This window comes from Macrotis lagotis, chromosome 3 (genome assembly GCF_037893015.1).
Source record: "Macrotis lagotis isolate mMagLag1 chromosome 3, bilby.v1.9.chrom.fasta, whole genome shotgun sequence".
Lineage (NCBI taxonomy): Eukaryota > Metazoa > Chordata > Mammalia > Peramelemorphia > Peramelidae > Macrotis > Macrotis lagotis.
Window position 1 is genome coordinate 179,914,661 of NC_133660.1, and position 24,370 is coordinate 179,939,030.

Below are 24,370 nucleotides of genomic sequence, written 5' to 3' on the forward strand. Positions count from 1 at the left end.
TTCACCTTCATTTATCACCTTTTGGCTTGATTGTTGAAATAGCATCTTAATTGATATCCCTGCCCCAAGACTCTTCACACTCTAGTCCATTCACTACATAGCTGCCAAAGTGATTTTCCTAAAAATGCATATTCAACTTTGTCACCCTTCTCTCGTTCCTCACCCCACTCAGTAACTTTCAATGAATGAAACTTTATTTACTTTGCTATCTATTTACAACTTCTTGCAATCTTATCCCATCCAAACTTTGTAGTCTTTTTAGATGTATCCCCATTTTACCCTGCCCTTTCCAGCTAGACATACTTTCTTGCTTTTTCTTAATCAACTCTCCCTCTTCCATATGTATGACTTTGTATTGCCTGTTCCCATACCTAGAAGGCATGTCCTCTTCACCTCTAACTCTTGGAATCCCTGGATTTCTTCAAGATTCCCCCAAGTTCCTCTTTTTTGTGGCTACCCTAAAAGTCATTTTGGCATCATGAATAGGAGCTGGACTTGAAACCTAGAAAGTGAAAGTATAGATCTTCCTTCTGACATACACTACCTTGGTGACTTTGAATAAGTTACTTAACATTTGAGTGCTCTAGGAAGCTCACAGCAAGTGCTTACCTACATCAGTAAAGGGAGTTTTTTTTGCCTAGACATTACCTAGGCCAATCAAATCACACAGGAACTTTGGGAAGTAGGTGGTTTGGGAAACTGAAATTTAATGACCTGCTCAGAAGCACAGAGTTGGTAAGTGTCTGAAGTCAGATTTGAACTTAGTTCTCCTTTACTCTAGGTCATCTGTCTTCATCCAAGGAGTGTATGAGATAGGGAGGGAAAGAATCATGAGAGTAAAGTATGATTGATGGCAAAAGAAGAAAATAATAAGGAGAGAGAAATAAAATCATTAGATTTTACTGAATTTGCCACTTCAAGCATATTGATTATTGGGCTTATAGCTTTTGAAAATTGACAGTGGAGGCCACAAAAAAGTGTGGTAGTTTCTTCTGTAGCTTAGTAGCAGAAAAATAGTATTTGATAAAGTGAATGATGGCTTCAGGGCTGGGTATAGACAGGATCCTAGGAGACCTATGAAGAACTTATCTTCCAGTTATAGCTGAAGGCAGCTAGGTGGCACAGTGGATAGAGCATTGGCCTTGGAGTCAGAAGGATGAGAATTTGAATCTGTACTCACATACTTGACACTTACTGGCTGTGTGACCTTGGGCAAGTCACTTTATCCTGATTGCCTCACATCCAGGACCATCTCCAGTCATCCTGGTTCATATCTAGTCAATGGACTTAGATGACTCAGGAGGAGAAAATGAGTCTGGTGACTTAGCACAGCACCCCTTCACTCAAATTCAGTTCATGTGCTTGTCATGGCATTGACTCCCTGAAGTCATGATCTTTGAGAATCAAGGACAAATATTATCATCATAGGGTGACTGAAGATTAGATTAAGATGGATTATGTGTGGAAGAAGAGAAAAGGAAAAAATTCTGAAAAAATTAGACTTTAAGAATCACAAGCTCATTATATTACAAAGGAGAAGGATTCAAAGATTTATTATTTTTTTTTTCAGTTAGCAAGTATTTATTTGCTAGTATATTCATGAAGCTGTAGTCCAACCTTTGGAGGATATAACAAAATATGTGATGCTGTCTTGGTGACTTTATGGTTAAATTGTGGAATGTGGGAGAAACTACAGCTGCGGAACTATTCAATATATATACATGTATATATATATATATATATAAATATATATATATATTATATATATATATATATATATATATATATATATATATATATATATATATATATATTGGGTTTTTTGCAAGGCAATAGGGTTAAGTGGCTTGCCCAAAGCCATATAGCTAGGTAATTATTAAGTGTCTGAGGCTAGATTTGAACTCAGGTACTCCTGACTCTTAGGCCAGTGCTCTATCCACTGCACTACCTAGCCTCCCCTCAAAATATATTTTAATATATTTGCAAAGAAAAGCAAATGGGGACAAATATAAGTTAAAAACTTAGGTTGGGTCAGAATCATTATACTTCCCTGAAAGCATTAGTGGGTAGGAAAAGAAGTTTGCAATTAACTTCTCTATAGTATTGAAGTTCACTGCTGTGGGAATGGGGGAAGAGCAGGAGAGCTACATAGAGACAATGGGCATTTTTGGTTACTGTCTCCAAATGCTCTTTCATCAGGAGGAAAAAAGAGGTCAGAAACCAAGGAGTGACTGGGGTGAAGGGCTCTGTCATGTCTCTGTCTTCAGGCTTGTTTTTTGTCGGAATCATGTGCAGGAACCAAATCCTGCTGTGTAACCACATGTACCAACTGTGGACAGCCCTTTTAGATAAGCTGAACTATCGAGTTAGTTTATTGAAAAAATGGATGGGAGTCTTGACATAGCTGCCTGAAAGATGTGAAGCTTCATGGGGCAGCTCCAAGCAGGCATATATTTTCTGAGCAAAAAAGAAACTCACAGCAGTTTTTTGACCACAAGGAATACTTTCATTATAAATTTTAAGTAGCTGTGAGAGACTCTTAGGGTACATATTCACATCCGATTTAAATTGTTTATTTCTTTTTTGGAGCAGAACTCTTTGGCTTTGTTTCAGATTTTTCTTCCTTTTTTGGGGGGGAACTATAGTTTAGGCACATTTTTGGTTATAAAAATATGAATTTCATGGAAAGAAATGTCTCATTTTTATATATTATCCAAAAGTGATCTTGGCTTTCTTCCCAAATGTATGCTTTCCTCTTTAGTTCTTTGTCTTTGGTAATTTTCTTTAATGGCTTCAACATTCACCCAGTTACCATGGTCATATATTTTTCCTTCATTATGCTCCCAAGTCTCCAGCTTCTGTCTCTTTTACCTTTAGAGCCTCTTTTACTGTCTTCTTCTTTTCAGATTGAAACTGTTAATAGTAAGAGGACTTGTTTTTGCATCTTGACATTTTTTCCCCTTTATTAGTTATGTGGCCTTCGACAGTTACTACTCTACCACTCATTTTCTATAGAAATGAGCTAGGCTCCTTCTAGCATTGTGTATTCCTTTGAACTTTTTCTTTACTGCTGTACTACATTGTCTTCAACTTCCTACCCAGACTGTTGCTATCATCTCTCCAGCCTCCCTCACTACTGTAATGCATACCTCACTCTGTTGCCAGGTTTGAGTTTCTATTCTACAGGTTTGATAACCTCAGAACCCAACTCAAAAATCCTTTCATTGTCTCCTCAGTAAAAGACTCCTTGGACTGGTCTTCACAGCTCTTTATATTTTGACTCCAAGGACAGTACTCTATAATCGGAGTCCATTCTATTTTTCCATTACACTCATCTTTCTGAGTTCAAATCTGGCCTTAGACATTACTAATTGTGTGACTCTGAGTAAGTAACTTTGCTTTAGTTTGCTTTAGTTTTCTTGTCTATAAAATGAACTGGAGAACAAAATGGCTAATTATTTAAGAATCTTTGCAATGAAAATTCAAAATAGTATCATTAAGAGTCACAACTAAAATGATTGAACAACAAAGTACATATTATTATAACTACATTTTTTAGATTTAGGCAGATTATTGTCTAATTTATTTTTGTTCTGTCAGTATCTGTTCAGTTCAGTCATGTTTGATACTGTCCATGAAGTTTTTTTGAAAAAGATACTGGAGTAGTTTGCCATTTCCTTCTTTGGTGGATTAAGACAAATAGAGATTGACTGACTTTACCCAAGGTCACCAGCTAGTGTTTGAGTTGGATTTGAACTCAGGTCTTCCTGATTCCAGGAGCAGTGCTGTATCCATTGTGTCAGTCTAGAGCTTTATCCACTGAGTGCCTCCTTTCTCAGCATTTAATGCAGTGTTAAGTAATATTGAGGGTAGGCAAACAGAGGTTGAGTGACTTGTTTAGGGTCACATATTTGAATTTGAACTCAGGTTTTCCTAACTCTAGACCTCATCCTCTGTCCATTGTGCTACCCACTGTTAACACTGGTCGTAACTCTGTAGTCTCAGGAACTCAGGAAAGATGCCATCCAAGAGATTAAGGTTTTCCACTATATCCATACCATCACCAGAAGTACTGTTTCCTATTAGATCAGGCATTCATGGGATGAAGATTGTTCTGGAAGCAGTGAAAAGGATGTCTTTAAACCACACTCCCCTCATTATAATCAACATAATGTGCAAACCATGTCATCATTCATATAATGTCATGGTCTTCTTTGATTATGGACACAATCAAATCAAAGGTGTTACTAAATGTTTGCTTGAATGTAAACATTTGATTAAAAAAAATCAAATTTGAGATGTTATCCCTAAAGTCCAAGGGGGGAAAAAAGGATAAAATGGAGGTGAGTTGATCTTACATATTATATCAGAGGGATAAGACAGAAGTATACAATATACCTTCAGAGTTGGAGATTTGGAAAGGGAGAGAGTGATTACAATGATTCTCAAGAGAAGTAGTTTCTGTTTCCATTGAATGGTAAAATAACTAAAGTTTAATGTTTTTAAGATTTGAGATATCCAGTTGTAGACAGTTGTCAACTAGAATCAGTAATAAAGCATAGATAAGCCTCACAAAATATCTTTCTCTTAAGGCTGATTAATTTAAGGGAGATTCTTTCCAACTTTGTAATTTGTGAAATTTTGCTAAAAGCTTAAATGAATTAACTATAAACTTTCTGGAAAACAACTTGCTTTTGCTACAACATGAAAAATGAGTGTAAAATATTGAGAGTAATTTTCATGCGTTACTTCCAGCATCATCCTTCTATTTCACAGCAATCTTAAACTCCACTAAGGGGCAAGACTTAGAAGACAAAGTGCTTTTCCAGTCTTAAGGTCATTAACCTTTTATGTTTTGTTTTGTTTGTTAACCCCTTTAGCAGTCCAATAAAGCCTATGGACCCCTTCTCAGAATCATGATCTTAATATACTTAGGATTTTATTAACAAACAAAATATAATGCTATTAGTGTCCAGTATATGATTTAATGTTATATTAAACACAAAATAAACTAATTATATTGAAATACAGGATATACAATACAGTATATATTACAATACAGTAAATACAATATATTGAAAACTTTTTTATAAAAGTTTGCCCTCAGGTCTATCCCTCCCCTGGGTTAATGAACCCTCTTCAGACATTTTTTAAAGTTTTACATCATCAGTGGTTTTAGTTGCATTACTCTACTCCTCCTGCCAAAAAAGCAGGTAGTTGATTGATTTATATTTTCTTAACTTTATTATCCTTGATCTTATCTCTTCTACAACCAAATGAACATAACTATAGGGAAGGAATAGAAGGGGAATGAACTGAGGGGCAATATAATTTATAAATTGCATAACAGAATATTGCACAATCAGGCATGAACAAAGAAGTTGCTTAGACTTGTAAGAAGTCTCCTCATCTCCCACCAATATACTTAGGGAGAAAATAAATCTAGAATGTGAGTGTTTTCCAAATAAGTTACTTAATGTGCTCAAGAATTTCATGATATTAAAGATTACAGCATTAGATTTTATAACATCAAAATGCACCTTCTAAGGTGAAATCATGATTTAGTTGAAAAGACCTCAGATGTATGATATAACATATCAAGTTTATCCAATAGAACAAAGTAATTGTGTATACATTATTGAGAAAAATTTTATGAAGTACAACAACAAAAATCTGGGCTATTTAAGTATAAATCTATGCTGATTTTGGGAAATCCTATAACCCTGTGTATTGGATTTCTTGTTTAATATTAGTTTTAGTTTATGTTGACTTTTCCCTTCCAGCATGGTATCAACCTTCCAATCAGATTTTGTTACTTTATTTCTAAAAAGAATGATGTATCTTGACTATTAGTTCATCCATTCACTGTTCAATTTGTCTTTTTCCCCGTCTTGAAAAAGGCATGTGTGTTTGTGTGTGTGTATGTGTGTGTGTGTGTATGACTCAATTTCCTTAATACTAAATTCTTGCTCCCTTTTAAGAATGGTTGTATTTCTCCATTATATAGAAACTGTTATTTCAAAGATTGCTTGTGGCCTACTAATTATTAAATTATGACTTTTTTTTAGTCCTTTCCTCCTGACCTCTTTGCAGTAATTGATACTGTTGACCTCTTTCTTTAACTGAAAACTGTCTATTTGCTTGACTTCAGAGATACCACATACTTCTTTTTCTCAATCTATCTTTCTGATCACTTCTCTCTTTCTTTTTAGTAGGTTTTTCTTGACCCCCCCTTGAGAGTTCCTTTACCTGCTTTTTAATGTCCTCCACAGTTGGGATGGCAACCTACTTTTACATTCTTACATCTTTTTATTCCCTTCCACACACTGTTGTCCATCCAAACTAAGTCATTCTCTGTTTTTTGGGTCATGACATGTATTTTTCTGCCTCTAGTCCCTTTGTTTGGGAATAGCCTCTCTTCCTCTTTACTTTTTGAAGTTCTGCCTATCCTATACTCCCATCTTAAATGCTTCCTTTGCAAAACTTTACCTTCAGACATTTAGTACTGGTTTTAAACTTCTCTCATTCATCTATTATCAAATGGGTAATTATGTACATGATTTACCTTCCAATAAGAGTATAAACTTTGGGTCTGTTTTAAATTATTTTTATTCCTCAGGTGCTCTATAGATTAAGACATAATAAAGAAGCAAACATTTGCTCAATTTTTCAATTTTAGTAGTTGTTAATATAATTTACTTTTTTAATAAAAATGAATATTTACCTATAAAACCAATGAAGTAAATTGGTTGATGTGATTTAAATTGCTTTGATTTGGATAATTTGTTCTTAAAAAGAACAACAGAAAAAAAGAAAGTTAGAACCAGAAGTATCTTTAAGGATCACATGATATAATCCCTTTATTTTATAGATGATAAAACCAATTTTCATAGAATTCGGTATTATACAGATAGTAATTGAACTGAATAGCTCCCCACCCCCTTTCATTATTCCTTTAACTATCCCGGGCTGCCAAATTGGAACTTCTATTAATTGAAAAAGCAAAATGAGAATACTTTAGGGAGGAAAAAAGTATGAATATTGTTAAATCCATGAGAATATTTAAAAAAAATTAAATAAAATTCTTTTGCTATAGAGGGAACAGATGATAAAATGAATATCTGTGACTTTTAGAAAGGTATATTGCCTCATTTTATGCCCCTGAAATACCTATTAAAAGTGATTTTTGCCAAATTTTAAATCAACAAAGCAGAATCTAAATATTTTAGCAGCACTTTTAAAATATTTCCCTCTTGTCCTTTATAAATATTGACTTTGATTCTTTGATGGCTTCCTTTCCCTTCCTTCTTTCTTTTCTTCCTTCCTTTTTTCCTTCCTTCTTTTTCTATTCTCTCTTTCCTACTCCTTTCTTATCTTCCATCTTTTTTCTTTTCTTTCTAAATGAACTAATATTGAGATTAACTGCAGGATATTAAATAGATTGCTAGACTTGGAATCAAGAAATATTAATTTTTGAATAGCTATGTGTTCTGGTACAAATTCACTGAATCTCTATTAGTTTAATCAGCATCAAAATAGAATCAATAATAGTACTCACCTCACAGCATTGTTGTGAAGATCAAATGAAACAATATAAATAAAACTGCTTTAGAAAGTGTGAAGCACCATATAAATGTTTATCATCATTGGCACCACAAGCTCATATGATCATTATAGTTATTCTTGTTCTTGCCTTCCAATACATCCCAGTACAACAGCATTGACCTGATAAGTATTATGTGCCTCCATAAAATGACCCTTGTCTTAAGCAGTCTCAGCAAAATTGAGCTGCCATGTGTTGTAATGTTCACAATATAGCAGAACAGAAAGCATTTCTTTCTTAAACCAAGTTTCTAGGAAAAGATCCCTTTGCAATGTGTGGGGTATGATTTTCCAGTCAGCTTGCCATCCTCTTGGGTAATATGAGTCAATTGTTTACAAAATTGGTTTCAACCAGTGCAATATCTTTTGAAGGTTGTTGGTATAAAGAATAATATCTGCCACAAAAATGTCTAATGTTCTTAGAAAATATATTTTTAGAAACTTCTTACTTAAAGGGAAAAAAAGTGCACCTAGAAGTGGTTAAGTCTAAAGAACAAAGTTCCCTGTTTTTGTTTTTTAACTTTCTATCCTGGTGGAAAGTAGTCTACCTCTGAACTTCATTGAAAAATTAATAATTACAAACAATTTTAGGAAGTAGTATGTGAAGCTTTTTCCTTTAAGATCTGTAATCATAAGACCCCCCCTTGTTATCTAGCAGCAAAATGATTGTTTTAAAAATTGTCTGAAGCTTAAATGCATGTTACTCTTCAAGAAGTTTTTCTTGCTTTCTAGTTGTCAGCCAAGTTCTCAGTATTTGAAAATTCTTGCAATCTATGGTTATGAAGACTGGTCTGTATTTTTTTCTAGTATAGTATTTATGAAATGACAGTTTGCTAGACCTGGGTATAGAACCAAGCCCAACAGAACAAATTCCTCAACCATGTGTGTGTGTGTGTGTGTGTGTGTGTGTGTGTGTGTGTGTGTGTGTGTGTGTGTGTGTGTGAGAGAGAGAGAGAGAGAGAGAGACAGAGAGAGACAGAGACAGAGACAGAGAGACAGAGCGAAAGACAGAGAGAGACAAAGAGAGACAGAAACACAGAGTATCTGTCTGTCTATGTTTCAATTTGATTTTAAAACACTATTGCCACAATGGGATAAAAGTTAATTTTTAAATTTTATCTATGCCACTAAGTACCTAGTTGTTCAGTTGTGTCTGACTCTTATAACCCCATAGATCATAGCATACTAGACCCTTTTGGTTCTTAGGGGTTTTTTTGTCAAAGATAGTAAAGTGATTTACCATTTCCTTCTTTAATATATCATATTTTATCACAACTTTCCACTGTGAACTTTCCATCCTGGCTAACCCTGCCTGACATTATTATCAGAGCTCAGTTTCATTGACTTATTTAAGCCATTCCTCATCTTCCCCACTTTCCACTACAACAAGTGATTCAGGAGAGGAATCTATCACTACTTTTTCTTTTAGATGGATATCCTTCTTTTTCAGTAATTTTGAGGATAGTTTGTGCTTCAATTATTTTATTTTTTGCAACTTAAAATATACATGATACGTAATAAAAGTTATTGGCATCTACGTATAGTTCATTATACACAGAAAACTTGATGCATTGACCCTCAAAAATATCCCAATAATTTAGGTTCTTTATTCTTTCATTGATTGTGCAAATGAGTAAATAGATACTTAGACGGATTATGTAGTTTACCCTAGTTAATATGGTAAGCAGCAGAACCATATCTTAAACCCATGTTTTTGGATGCAAAATTTGGTGTTTTTTTCCCATTATATCAATAATTCTCACCAATACTTTAAAATGAGTCTTTGAAACATGGACTTTTTAAAAGGGGTTTTGAATTTAAAAATTTTCACTGCTTTAGGGTTCATAAAAAATACCAATGACTTGTTTTTATGCCTGTACACTTAAAATTAAATATAAATTAAATTTTATTCATTATGTATAGGTGAGATATAAATGCAAATGAACTTGTACTCCATATACCCATAATATCCAAGCTCTATCACATTGCTCAAAGGGACATTAGAGCCCATGCAGTCAAATAACCCTCCAACTTCATTTTATATATTTCTCTTTTTCTGATCAGTAATGGATTTTTCTGTTGAGCATTAAGCAAAAAGCTTCTTGGAATGAATTTCCTCAAATCTATGTTTTTTGTTAGCAAGTAGTTCCTACTAATTGGTCAGTTGTTAAGTGTTCTCTGTTGGCTTCTTTGGTGGAGAAGGGAATAGGAGTCTTTTAGATTTGTGCAGTTGAGGATCTAGTCAATTCAGTATTTCCCTACTTTTTTTTCCCCTGTCAGGTCTAAGGTAGTGAAACTTTGATTTTAATTAATTTGAAACATTGCATTATACCTGAAATGAAGAGATGCATTAGGGTTTGCCACAACATCATTCTGTCATCAAATATTGTTCTATGTGCCATTTTATGTCAGAAACTATGCTAGGTTTGGAAATGGAACTATAAAGAAGGAAACAATCATTATCTTCAATGAGCATATATCCTAACAGTAACAAAAGTAAATATTAAAGTTAATGAATATGTATGTGTATACATATTCACATATTTACATTCATTATATATACATTAAGGGCAGCTAGGTGACATAGTGGATAAAGTGCCAGAGAGCACTTTAGGTTAGGAATGTATCCTCAGACTTATTAGTTGTGTTACTTAACCATAATTGCCCCAGTTTCCTTCTTTGTAAAATGAGCTGGCAAAAGAAATGGCAAGCCACTCTAGAATCTTCACTAAGAAGAATTGGACATGACTGAAATGACTAAACAGTAACATATACACATATACAAAGCGGTTAAATACAAGGTAGCTTGAGAGGGGCACCAACAGTTGGAGATATATTTCAAACTCCTGATAGTAAATGGATATGACTGTTCTGTTCAGGCCTCTAGCTTTCTGTATTTTTAATAATATGCTTAGCTATTTGGATAATGATATATTGCAGGATTATTTTTTTTTCAGCTCTGATGAATCATTTAAAAAATCATTGGATATAATCCTTTTTTAGAGGTGTTCTTTTTTTGTTTTTTTTGTTATTGTTAGTTTTTGTCAACATTCTCATGATTTATATATTGTTTATTTGACAAAATATCCATCCTTTTCATTTCCAAGTGAATGGATATTCATTGGCTTCCTGTAACTTACTGAATAAAGTCCAGACTATATCCCAAAGTTCAAGATACTTCATCATTAGACCCCAATCTATATCTCTCTCTATCTTTCCATTTTTCTGCCCTGAATATTTTCCTGGACATATGCTGCTCTAGCCAGACCAGAATATTTACTTTTCTTTTGACTGTTTTCCAGCTCTCTTGAGTTTTCTCCTCTCATCTATTTCATCTAGAAATATCACTCATTTTCCTTGCAAAAATATTACTCATATTTGAAGGCATAATTCAGATGCTATCTCTTTTTAGAACTGCCTGGATCAATCTTTAAATTTTATATTGATATTTTATTTTACTATTATTAGATTCTAACATAAAAGACTTTGAGAGCTTTTTGGTTTGTTTTTGTGTGTGTACACACACACACACACACACACACACACACACACACACACACACACAAAACTTAGGATCAGAGATTTTAGAGAACAACTAGTTTCACTACTCATTTTACAGATGAAAAGCATAAGGCAGCTGAAGTGATATGTGCAAGGTCATAGAGATAGTGAATAATAGCCAATTCCTGTAATCAGAACTTAATAAAACTTTGGTCAATTGTTCATGATAATGTAACTGAGATTTGAGCCTTCTTATGAATGCAGTTTGTTATCCTTTAACCTTAAAAACAAGAGAGATGAACTGCTGTGGAATAGAACATATATACTTTGCATCCTTTGTAGTGGCAGGTACCATGCTTTGCATATGGTAAATGAATTCTCAGTAGATAGTTGTTGAATGAATGAATGTGCCTTATTTATCTGAAGATATCCATTCCTAAGTCATTTGAAGATGAATCTTAGAATTGTTCTTTAACTTAATGCAAAGACTATAACTAGAATGTATTTCTTCCATATTTTTTACTAGTTCAATATAATGTATCAGTTCTAAATGTTTGACCTTCACCCTTTCCATGGAACCTGGGAAAATGTGGATTATTTTTCTTTATCCTATTCTACATCATGGACATTGGGACATGACCTTATGGTGGAAAATAGATTGAGTCTGAGTTCATCTCCATTTCTACTTCCCATAAAGAAATAATACTATAATTTTGCTTCCACCTGCAATGATCCTGCTATTTATTTTTCTGTCAGCCTCTCAGGATTTCATTGTTCCTCTTCATTAAGAGTTTTTTAAAGGTTCTTTTAGAGAGAAGGAAAAAAGTGTCATAACTTTCTCAGGAATTTTCCTTCAAATTTTAATAATAATTATTTAAATTCTCCAAAGAGCAACTAAAATATTATAAAGAGAAAATTTCTTTTTAATATTGGACAAAATTTGTTTGTTTTTTTGAGAGAAAAGATTTAAATAAAGCTATAATGAGATTAGAGCCAAATATAAATTAATGTTTTATTTCTTAAAGCCTCCTAGGTAATTACAAGTGATGCATTATACTTATTCTTTTATACATTAATTTATTCTATTTGTACAGTTCCTTTTCTGCATTGCAGTATTATTGATATTATTGATAAATGATTTTTATGTATTAATATCCTGTCATGTGGAATTTTGATATTAAATCATCTTTTAAATAGCCAAATTTTGGAATCATGTGCAAGTCAACATGGACCTTAGGTTAAAAATTCTTGCCATAAGTTTAAAATATCTGACATAAGGAAAAGACCAAAACTTTTTGAGACAGGAGATTTGGGTTGAATTCTGACACTGATACTTAGTTACTCTATGAATCACTTTAAGTATTCAAGGTTTTCACATCCCCCTTTGTGAAATGGGGAAAATAACTTTTGCCAACTAAGTATTTCTGATTGCTTCAGTTGACATAGATCTATTTCTCCTCTTGGTCTCTATTTTGAATATAGGCCAGAAAGATGAGTGCTGGAAATATCAATGGTTTATCTCCATAGGGATAAAAATAATAATCAAATCCAGATTGTCATAGATACAGATGTAAAAGAGGACCAGGAACAGAGATTTGTGAAACTCTTTCATTTAGGGGTATGTAAAAAGATTTGGCAAAAGAAATTGACCTGATAGAAAGAAATATGTTTCCAGTTGGACTGTCATCACAATATTAAAAGCCACTGAGAAAGATCAAGGAGAATTAGAATTGAGAAGAATAACTTGAGAATTGTTTGATTATTGAAGATGATGATAATTAATTAGAATGGTGATGACTGGAGTACTGTGTATAGGATATAGAAAAGTAAGTGGTTGGTGAAGAAAGAGGTATGCCCTTCGTGTATGGGTAGAGAATATTTTAAAAAGGGTATTTTCCTCTTTAAATTTGGATTCAACTACTAAAGTCTTTTCCTAATCTGACTGATTCTATAGTAGTTAGATCACAATTTTATAGTAGAATGTTTTGTTAATTTCCAATGTTACAGTTCAACTTTTCTCCCTCTCTCTCTTTTAAAACACAGAAACAAATAAAAAATGGTGTGTTTTGGAAGGGGGCTTCTTGAGTTATTACGAAAATGATAAGGCAACAACTCCTAATGGCACAATTAATATGAATGAAGTTATCTGCCTTGCTATTCACAAAGAGGACTTCTATATAAACACCGGGTAGGTTCTGAAATTAGATACTTCAGAAGTAAAATAATGTATTTGTACATTTTGCCAAAAATAATTTATGGATTTTATTGCTGCCCCAAACTCTTATGGACTTTTGATTCTAAGAAAAAGCCCTATTAAAATAGTTTCTTTCTTTCTTTATTTATAAATAAAAGACATCGATTCATGAAAGGGGTATTGGATTTAGAATTGGAGCATCCAGGTTCAAATTCTGCCTCTGTTATTTTATTAAGTGGGGTAAACCACTTCATCTAATTTGGACTTTAGTTTCCCCTATTATTATACTATAAAATAAAAAGGCTTAGTCAGTTAATGGCCAAGATTCTTTCCAGCTCTTTATCTATGTTTTATCCAAAGAGAAGTCTTTTAAAAGTTTGAAAATGAACAAGTTTACCAAATTGTAACCTGCAAAATGTCTAAATTAATTGACATTATCGAAGTGTCCTTTTATTTCATTTTCAAAATAATATTTTTATCATTTCATTATTTAAAAAAATTCTAATTGAGAATTTGTATTCTAAACTATAATAGTGAGTACAGTGATACTGGCTCACAAAATAAAAGTTAACAAAATGAATTTTTCAATATATTTTAAGTTGGAATAGTGAGGAATATTCATTTGATAATATGAAAATAATGAATTCTATATTTGGATTAAATTTAAAGCTATTTTTCTAAACATTCTAAACATTCTGCTGAAGGCTGTTACTAGATATACCAGATGTCTTCATTTGGCACAAAAATTGCTGAAGTATTTAATTCTTATGTGCAATAAGTTTCAGTTTTGGGTTGCTTTAAATTTAATATCATGACTTATTTGGAATTTGCATATTCCTTCAAAAACATGATTTCCTTACTAAGCAAAGAGATGTGGTAGCCAAAGACAACAATACTTTAAGTTATAAACTCATTTATTAATCTCTAGTGAAAGGAGGATGGTTTAAGTTTATGAATAACATTGATGGACAGAATAGAGTGTAATGCATGAACTGAAAAGATAGCAAAACACTTGACATGAGATTCAATTAAGGCATATACTCTTGAGAGTATTTAAAGATGAAAATAAAAAAAAAATTATAAAGAGAAGGGGAAAAAAAGCACCATGGAATAACCAAAAATTTTGTAACAAAAGTTATTCCTTGTCAATGATAATTGAATAATGATGTTCCTCATGTATAATACTTCAATCCTGACTAGACTATATACAGAAATTGAAATATTGAAGAAGACAAAGAGGGAAGGAGCAGTTGCACTTGACTGAGTACGCACAGAAAAAAATTGAGATGAAGAAAATACAATTTTAGAAACATTGAAGCATTAATTTTCAAAATATTCAGAAAGGAGGGAGGTGTAGAAAGAATGTATTAGACAAAATATGAAAAGTGATGGTGCTACCCCTTCCTCAAACAAAATATTATCAAGAACATATCATTATCTACTAAGCCATATATTTAATTTTTTTAGGTTTTTTTCAAGGCAATGGGGTTAAGTGGCTTGCCCAAGGCCACACAGCTAGGTAATTATTAAGTGTCTAAGGCCGGATTTGAACCCAGTGACTCCTGACTCCTAGGCCAGTGCTTTATCCACTGCACTACCTAGCCACCCCTAATTTTTCAGTTTATACAACTTTTAAAAATTAATAAAATTTATAATAGAAATTTTATCGCACTTTAAATTTTGTCAATCACTTTATATACATTATCTTGTGAAATAAATAAAACAGAAATCCATATGTATCAAGGGAAATTTTGATAAAAATATGTGAAAGAAAGAGGAAGAGTTTTGTAATTGTTTCCTACAATATATTTTTTCAATCATTCATCTTACTAAAATTTTCAGGAACTCTATTGTTTGAAAAGTAGGAAAAATCAATTGACTGTGGAACAAATCTTAAAAGACTCTCCTGGTTTATTTTTTATGAAAGCTAAGTAATGTAACAACAAAAACCAATTTCCTATAATTAAAGATCATAAAAATATATTGATAAATTTATTATCAGTGGTAAATTTGATCCTCTCATGGCCAGTTTAGTTGAGGTAAAAAATAGGAGAGATGTATGTATTACAAAGATGCTTTCCACTAGCATTGAGAATGTTAGCTTAAACTTTGAATGGGAAAATTCTCTATATGTACTTCTCCATATTTTCATGGTTGCAGATGACAGGCTGAGTGTGATAATCCCAGAATATTATAGAAAATATACAATGAGATTTTAAGTGTGCAAAAGAATCTGACATAAGTTTTTACATTGGAAATATAAAATGGGTGAAAAATGTCTATTGTCTAAACTGTGATATAAAGTTGGATGGAGAGCTCATGAGTGAATCTGTTAAACCCTGAAGATGGACAGTTAAGTGGTTTGAGACTTGAATAGGTGAAGAAGGAGGAGGAGAGTAAGTTGGATTGCATCTGGGAAATTGTACATTTCTTCAGATCATCCAAGCCTTAAATTCATTCATTTAGTGCCTACTATATGTCAGACAATGTGCTAAACTGCTAAACCTCTCACTAAAGCAAATACTTTTCATTTTAATATCAGTACTTTTTTAAAGGATGCCACATTCTTACAAAAATCATAGAATGGCATAATTATTTAGAATCAAAATTATGAGTGATCCAAAGAGCAATGGAGAAAAGATGACTGGAGTAATTAAGCTGCAGTATATATATTTAAGAAGTAGAATAATAGATATCCATGAAATAGATGCTTGGAAATATAAATGAACTGGTGATTTTGAGAAGGGAAATTATAGCAGATGGACAGTTCAAGAACTGCACTAATAGCCTTGGAATAGTTACTCTTTTTTTTTTTTTAACATTTTTGTTTAAGTTTTATTTATATAAGGCAATGGGATTAAGTGAATTGCCCAGGGTCACACAGCTAGGTAATTATTAAGTATCTGAGGCTGAATTTGAATTCAGGTCCTCCTAACTCCAGGGCCTGTGCTCTATCCACTTGTGCCACCTAGCTGCCCATTGGAATAGCTACTCTTACAATATCTTTCCCTCTTTTAAAGTTTGATCTCTAACATATAATAGATCTTTTATGGAAGATTTATTGAGGATGACAGACAAGTCACAAAATAACAAGGTGCAGATGAATTTCTGTATCTAATATTGGAGAAAGTATCCACATTAAGATGATAAGGGCAAAATTGAAATATTCAACTTAAATGGATTTTTTTGAATCAGTTTATATATTTGAGATTTATGTTCAGGCACATTAAGAATGTGAGGATTACAATAAGTTTGACCAGTAAATGGCAGGTTTTAACAATTTTAGCATTTAATTGAATATTGGTGTGCTTTTTTGGTCTATAAAATAAAAAAGCCATTTGTATTTTTTTTTTCTTCTCCCTCTTGCAGGTCTTCAATCCTACTTAACCTCCTTCCTTGTCTTTGAACCTTAATTCTGAATATATGTAATTCAGAACTTTTGGAGGATAGCATTTTTATTTTAGGATTAAAATATAAAATCTTCAGTATTGTTTTGTGTGCAGTGGTAGATTTCATTAAATTTATGTTGATGTTTAATATTGTGAAATAAATAGCATTTTAGCTACATTCCAATGTTGCTATTTAGAGCCATCCTGAGTGCTTAATATTAGAAGCATTTTGATCTATTGACATCAAAAAGTTTTGAAAATTCATTGTCATTATTTACATAAATTTATAGGAGCTGATTTTTTAAGATTTTTTTATTTCATCTGGTATTCTACATATTAAACATTTATTGTCAACAGCAAATGCTTTATTGCCTTATCATTCCTACTACCTTAATGTACAGTTTTGTAATTGTATTGCTGTTGTTGCTATTGCTGTTGATATATATCACAATAACTTATTTTTATCCAGTATTAACTTCATTCAAAAGAATTTGTATTGGAAAAGACATTTTAGGTCATCCAAGCTAATCCATACTGATACAAGAATTCCTTCTTTATCATCTCTAACAGCCGGTCATCTATTGATAGGGAATCTTCATTTCATTGTTGGATAGTTAATTTCTTGAAAGTTTTTCCTTTTGTTAAACTTAAACTTTAATTTTTTCAAATTTGATTCTTCTAGTTCTGTTTTCTGGAGCCATTGAAGTGTCTAATCCACTCATCCCTGTGATGCATTATGTATCCAATACATGATAACATTTTCCACATTTTTTTCTTTCTCACATTTACACATTCTAAGTTGCTTCAGTAGATACTTGTGTATTAGAGTGTCTGGACCCTTCATTTCTCCAGTTTCTGATCTTCTGGAGACATGCTCACTGGTCATAATTCCTACTAAAACAGAGTACCCAGAATAGAACACAGTAGTTTCTCTGTAGTTTAGTGCATTGCTATTTGCTTCTACTATTATCCAGGGGAACAGAAATATTTTGCAAAATGGAATGCTTAATAAGTTTCAAAGCAACATTATGTAGGAGACAAAATTTGGATTTTCTACAATTCTGTTCATATTTCTGAAAAAAAATGGCTAATAGAAACTGTCTTGTTTCTTTGTACTAATGGTGCCTTACATATAATAGCTGTTGATAATTATTTGTTGTATAAACAATAAGTACCCCTTTGTGTTTCCCTTCCTCTATTAGAGGAAGCTATCAGCAGTCTTGCTCTAGACTCTTTGTATCTTTAGCACTTGGTACAGTGCCTGTAGTAGAAAGAATGCTTCATAAATGCCTTATCAGTCAAGTAATTTTGTATGTTAAATATTACTTTCCAAGGTAAATATTGAAATAAGATTAAATATTAGTTTTATAATTCTAATTGATCTTTATGGAGTAATCATAACTTTTTTACAGTAGAGAAGAGAATTGTATAATTGTATCATTTACTCATAATCATAATAAATATATTTCCATTATTGCATAACAATTCCCATGTACCACATGATGGGAGTCATAATTATGGCTATATTAAAGTTCATTGGACTTTTTTCACTTGAATAAATGTTCTTATTAAGAGTTGATTTATTTTTATTTTAGTAACATTTTCATTCTGAGTAAATTAACCATTCATTGAGTGTTTTATCCCATGAAATTGTAAATTAAGTTGCTTAGTAGCAGTGACTGCATTGCTGAAATAATTACAACAAAATAATTCAAGTATTTAAATAATAATAGAAAAATGACTAAAAATATGTGATGTGTTGAAGAGGGAAAATCATATCAGAACCATTCTTTTAGTGGATAAGAAAATCTTAGAGATTCTACATTTCCCCTTCTTCACTTTTAGCTAAAATCACAATAAAATGGTAATCAGAAGAGATTTGGAACTTGATCCTTAAAATTTACATTTTGAGTCATTTGGTAAATGATTTTTTTGTATGTAACCCTTTTAGTTGATATCTATTTTCCACAGTCTAGTGTACAAGTATAATGTAATTATCGAATTGCAGAGTTGCAATAGACATTGGAGCTATTCAACAAAATGCTTGGAAATCATGAATCTCATTTGCAGTGTGCTGAAAAAAGTGGTGGTGAATAAAAATACTTTGTGTAATTGAATGAAGATCTCTCATTATCTCCCATTTTAATGGTTCTAATTATTAGAAAGTTTATCCTTTTATTGATATAATTCAAGCCCAAATGCTACTTTCTATCAGAAACCTTTCCTAATGTGAATAGAAATAGAGCACAGCTAGTAATAATCAAGCCTCATCCATGTTTGATTATGCTTTCTATTTATCATATGCATTTACATAGTATAGTTTTAATTTCTTATACATTTATTCACTGACTAAACTGACTAAACACTTAATATTAAGCTCCTACTGTATTAAAGGCAATGTGCTAAATGATGAGAAAGCAAAGGAAGGCAAATAACAGACCCTGATCTCAAGTCTAATAGGAGAGGCAATAGACAAATACTTAGATATACTGAGAGTGGGTAGAAAATAAATAGAAATTATCCTTTTTCATTCTTTTATCCCATAAGGATCAAATGAACAGAGGCTATGATCTTGTAAGTACTATATTATCATTATTATTCATTTATATTTAACCTATTTTTGACCAAAATATTTAATGCATTTGTCATTTAATAAATTGAAACAATGACAGCTTTCATCTTCAGATATTTTAACATTTCTTTGAGTTTATTATTGATCAATGTTTTACACACTATAGTTGGTACTATCAATGCACATCATTAATTCTCCTAACACATTCTATATTTAAGGCAGCTAAAAGTGTTGAGCTCTAGGGTGATTAGTTTTTTTAATATAAAATATTCATTTGTACGTTTTCTTTTTTTTTTATAGGCCCATCTTTACCTTTGAAATATACTTAGTCTCAGAGCGTGCTTTTTTATTTGGTGCTGAATCTGCTCAGACTCAAAGAAAATGGACACAGGCAATAGCAAAGGTAACTTTCATGTCTAGTTTATCTGTTCAGCACCTTTTAACTGCAACCCATTTCATAATAGGTTAAAAAAAAAACCTTTCCTGAAGAAAGATTTCTCGGTTATTTAAAAATTTTTATCCCAAGGTAATTTCTTGTGATTACATATTTATCATATAAATGATTATCAATATACATATAATATTAACAAAGATATACTGGATTATAAAATATGTTATATGAATATAACAGAATATTATATGCATAATGAATATCAGCATAAATTTATTATCATACTATATAAATATCATCTGATTTTTGCCAATGATGGCAAACTCCCAGTATGGAAATTTTTTTAACTAATCCAAATTGTAACCTATTGATCACTTAGTAGATATGTCCTATAGACTGTTTTGAGGCATTGACAGGTTTAGTGACTGGTCCCCATCTCCACAGTAGGTAAGTGCCAGGGTAAGGTGAATCCAAGGTCTCCTCATTTCTTACCCTATGTACCATCTACCATGCTCCTGTTCCCTCTTTATTATATACATTAGAGAAAAAATTAAATACATTTTTGCTATCATCTTGACATCTTAAGACCAAGATCAATAGTATTATATTAGCCATTTTATTATGAATTGAAGATAATATAGTTATTTTTAAAATTAGTGTTTTTCAAGTTTTTTCTCCTTTCCACAATTCTAAACAATGAATGTTTTCCTTAGCATATCAATTAGAAATACAATCTAAAGGTATATTTCTTTCTAGATAGTTATAATACTTCATTTTAGAGATGAAAATTATAATCTTAAAATACTCAAAAGTTTTCTGAATATTAGAAGCATAACTTTTCTTTCAAGGTTTGTATTTTTTGCTAAATGTTTAGAAAACATTTAAAGGTTTATTTATTTGTTGTTGTTATTGGTTTTTTTTTCCTACTTTTTGGAATTTAGGTTTTTATTTTCATTTATTTAATTTCTTCTTTGTACTTGCCTCTTTAGCATTTTGTCCCATTTGTTGCTGAAAACTTAGCAGAAGCTGAATATGATTTGATTGGTCAGTTGTACTATAAAGATTGTCATACCCTGGATCAATGGAGAAAAGGATGGTTTGCTATGGACAAGTCTAGGCTACATTTTTGCCTTCAAATGGAAAATGCTGAGGAAGAATTGATGTATTTAAGGAGATTACAGGAGCTAAGTATGATTGTCCTCATTTTGTTTTTTTAAAATAAGTTTTCATTGTTTTTCATTTTAAGTTAAAATCTTGAAAATAGGAATGGGTATTTATTTAACTGTATGTTTGTAGAACTTTAGCATATAGATTTAGGTCTAGTGAATAAGTTATTTATCGAGATATAATGAAAGTGATATCTTTCAGACCATAGCATTTTATAGGCAAAAAACTACTTTCCTGGCTATAACCCAGAATGTGGCATTTCAAGTAGGTGATAGACATATCCCCATTTTATAGTTGAGAAAAGGTGAAGAGTGTTTAAGAGACTGCTTAATAGATGAAAAAAATGGGCATTGACGGGATTTTGAGCTAGACCTGACTTGAGTTTATTTAACAAATCTTTTCATTTGCAGATTAAGAAACTATGATTTAAAGAGGGTAAAGTGATTTTACAGGTAACTCAAAAGGCAGAGTGCTAGACTTGGTGATTGGAGGGCCTGAGTTCTAATTCAACTTGGATATTTATTAGCTTTGTGACTCTGAGAAAGTCACTTTAAAAGCAGCCTACCTCAGTATCCTCAACTATAAAATGTGCATAATAACAGTACTTACTTCTTAAGGTTGTTGTGAGAATTAGATGAGATATTTGTAAAATTTGCACAGGGTCTGCCACATTGTAGGTTCTACATAAACCAATATTCTTTCTCCTTTCCATTCTTCACATACATGATGAACCTAGATTCTTTATCATGAAATCCATTTCTCTTCACTAAATGTGATAGTATTTGGCATTTGAAAGATGTAGATGTCTACAGAATGTACTTTATCTAAGTGGTAGCCATCACTCCTCTTGATGGGGCTCTCTTGGGAATGGGGGAGGGATCTCCTCCTTCCAGTAAATGCATATCATATTTTGAAAATTTCAAGTCCTATAATTAAAAGTTTTGATTTAGTATTATATAAAAACATCTTTTCATTGAAATGAAACTGGATACTATCTAATATTTTCTTCCACCATTTTTCTTTTATAGAAATGTTGGCTAATATTTTTTTATGAGATAAAATAGTTTAAAATTGGTTGAATGACAAAACCTCAAATGTTCCTTGAAATAACTATTTGATATTACATATTCTGGTTTTTCAAACATAGATATATTCTGTTGGCTCATGGTTATGAAAAGTTTCAAAAAATGAAAGGATAAAATAAATTTTAAAAATGAAGAGTATATGTCAGGGGAAAAAGCATCCTTAAATTGATGATTATTCATTTTAAAGTGAATGATATTCTTTTAAATGATAATAATTTACATTGCCTTAAGGAGTGTTTGGAAAGTTCAGGGAGGTCTAATCCCTCTGGGTGTAACCTCCTTTTCAGGATTGGTTCCCACCTTTGGTGTCAGCCTGTCACCTAATACTCACCTGTGACTCCAGGAAGGTGTAGCTTAACAGGTCTCAAACCTGTTGATGAGTTAAGGGGGTGTCTACTCCAAGCATGTGAAGACTTCTCTTGGTGGAATGGGTAGATGAGGACAGTTTGGATGCTTAGAGTTTGAAAAGAAGTCAAGATCATTTAGAATCCTGGGCCATCTCCAGTCATCTTGATTTTTATCACTGAATTTCAGTGACACTACAAGAGAGAATAAGATGAATTACTTTGTGCAACTGCCTCATTTAAATTCAATTCATGCATAAGACATCATCCATCTTGTCATTAGTTCTCTTTGAAAATGAAAGGCAAACAGCAACAAACATATTGGGTTATAGTAGTATTGCATGATAATATATCTAAGTATTTTCATATATATACACATGTACACCAGTTCTCTAAATCTCTTTACCACCTTGGAAACTAATTAAGGAAATTAAGGAAATACATTGTTGTAGACTCTTGATTACTCATAGTGATGGGAGAGTGGAATATCTAATCCAAAACTGACTTTACTTGGTAATTACATTTTTTATTCTACATTTGTGTATAATTCTTCTGAAAATTATTTAAGCTAATGCTTTAGCAAAAAAAATTTAGTATATTTCTATGTAATAAAAATTTGGCAAATACCCTCAGCTTTTAGAAACTTGACTTTTTTTTGGCTTTTTTTTTCTTCTTCTAGCAATCAGTACAGTGGTTCAAAATGGAGAAAAAATAGATGTCTTGCTCTTGGTTGAAAAAGGAAGGTAATGGAAACTTTTTTTTGTATCTCACTTATTCCACATGGGAGAGGAATATGGTCATTAAATCTAAGATCCTTAAGAACAAAATTATTTCTACTCTTTTTCATCAGAAAATCTTTCATTTTATCCTTTCTTAAATTAGTAATCAGAGTCCACTGATTATAATTTAAACATGATCTGTGACTTTGTTGCCTGATTTGCCTGATTATGTTTTACTAAAAATACTTATTAGATTATTAGAGATATTGAAATAAGTCAATACTTATCTGAGGGCATATACCTACACTTGTCCTTGATATGATAAACTTGTCTTAGATACCACTTTAATCTCTTGATATTTATCCTTCTTATCATCCACATGACTACTTAGGAAATTTCAACTGTTAATAATTGCCTAATATCAAACAGAGTAAAACAATAAACAATTTTCTCTAGAATTTTTGTTTTTTGATAAAAAAATCATCCAATTTACTCATGTTACAATCTTTGAGCCTTTCTGAAATTCAGTCAATAAGCATTTGTTTTGGCTTTCAGCATACACATTACCTTTAACATTTAAACTTATTTATTTACAGGGAAAAAAAACCTCAGGTAAACAGAATGCATGAAAAAATTAAAAATAAAAATTAAATAGCTATGTTAAAAAGTATACCAGAGAATGGTCTCAGGAAAGGCCTCATATTCTCTTGAGTGATCTTGAAAGAAAAGTTTCTCTTTCTGTCCCCTTACCCCTTCAGCATCAATAAACCATTCAACTAACTTCTAGTTAGCTTCAACTCACTTCTTTTTTGCTTTAACTTGACTTAGAAAGATCTCTTATAAAAATTCAGGATAGTGCTAATTTAGAGTATCTAAAACTAATTGCATTTTAGATGTCATGGATATAAATGTGAATTTACATCTGTCACTCTTATTTAACTTCTAGATTACTAGATAGCTAGGAGTGGCAGACTTTTAACTGCCTTGTGTTCATTTAATCATGGTGTTAGTAATAACAAAAAAAAATTCATTGATATTTAAAAGAAAAATAATTGAATTTACAAGTACTGCAAATTTATAAATACTGTGATTCTATCACATCTCTGTTCCTTCCAGTGTTTGACATCTCAACTTCTCTATGACTTAGTAGATGGCTCTATAAAAATTCATCACTTATTGGTCACTTGGCGGGAATCTTTGCAAATTTTGCTCAGGTGGTCCTTAGATAATAGAAAGATATTTAATCCATTGTAGGGCTTTTGCTTCTAGAAAACTTTTGTCCTTTTACTTTGGTGTACAGCCTGCCAGGAAAGGTACCTACCATTCTACATCCTTAGATCACTTTCATGCTATGATGGGTTATTGGAACAGAAAGTTACTAGAAAGAATACTCACTAAATCTAAAA

General features: G+C 31.9%; 1 protein-coding gene across 4 annotated transcripts in view; it reads left to right on the forward strand.

The window, feature by feature from the left end:
* ARAP2 (ArfGAP with RhoGAP domain, ankyrin repeat and PH domain 2) overlaps positions 1-24,370 on the forward strand; it is a 271,115-nt gene that overhangs the window by 152,450 nt on the left and 94,295 nt on the right. For all 4 annotated transcript variants that reach the window (XM_074229650.1, XM_074229652.1, XM_074229649.1 and 1 more), the window contains exons 16-19: positions 13,147-13,291; positions 19,559-19,661; positions 20,639-20,837; positions 22,925-22,988. In XM_074229650.1, coding sequence (XP_074085751.1) covers positions 13,147-13,291; positions 19,559-19,661; positions 20,639-20,837; positions 22,925-22,988 — 511 coding nt within the window. The remainder of the gene's footprint in view (positions 1-13,146; positions 13,292-19,558; positions 19,662-20,638; positions 20,838-22,924; positions 22,989-24,370) is intronic.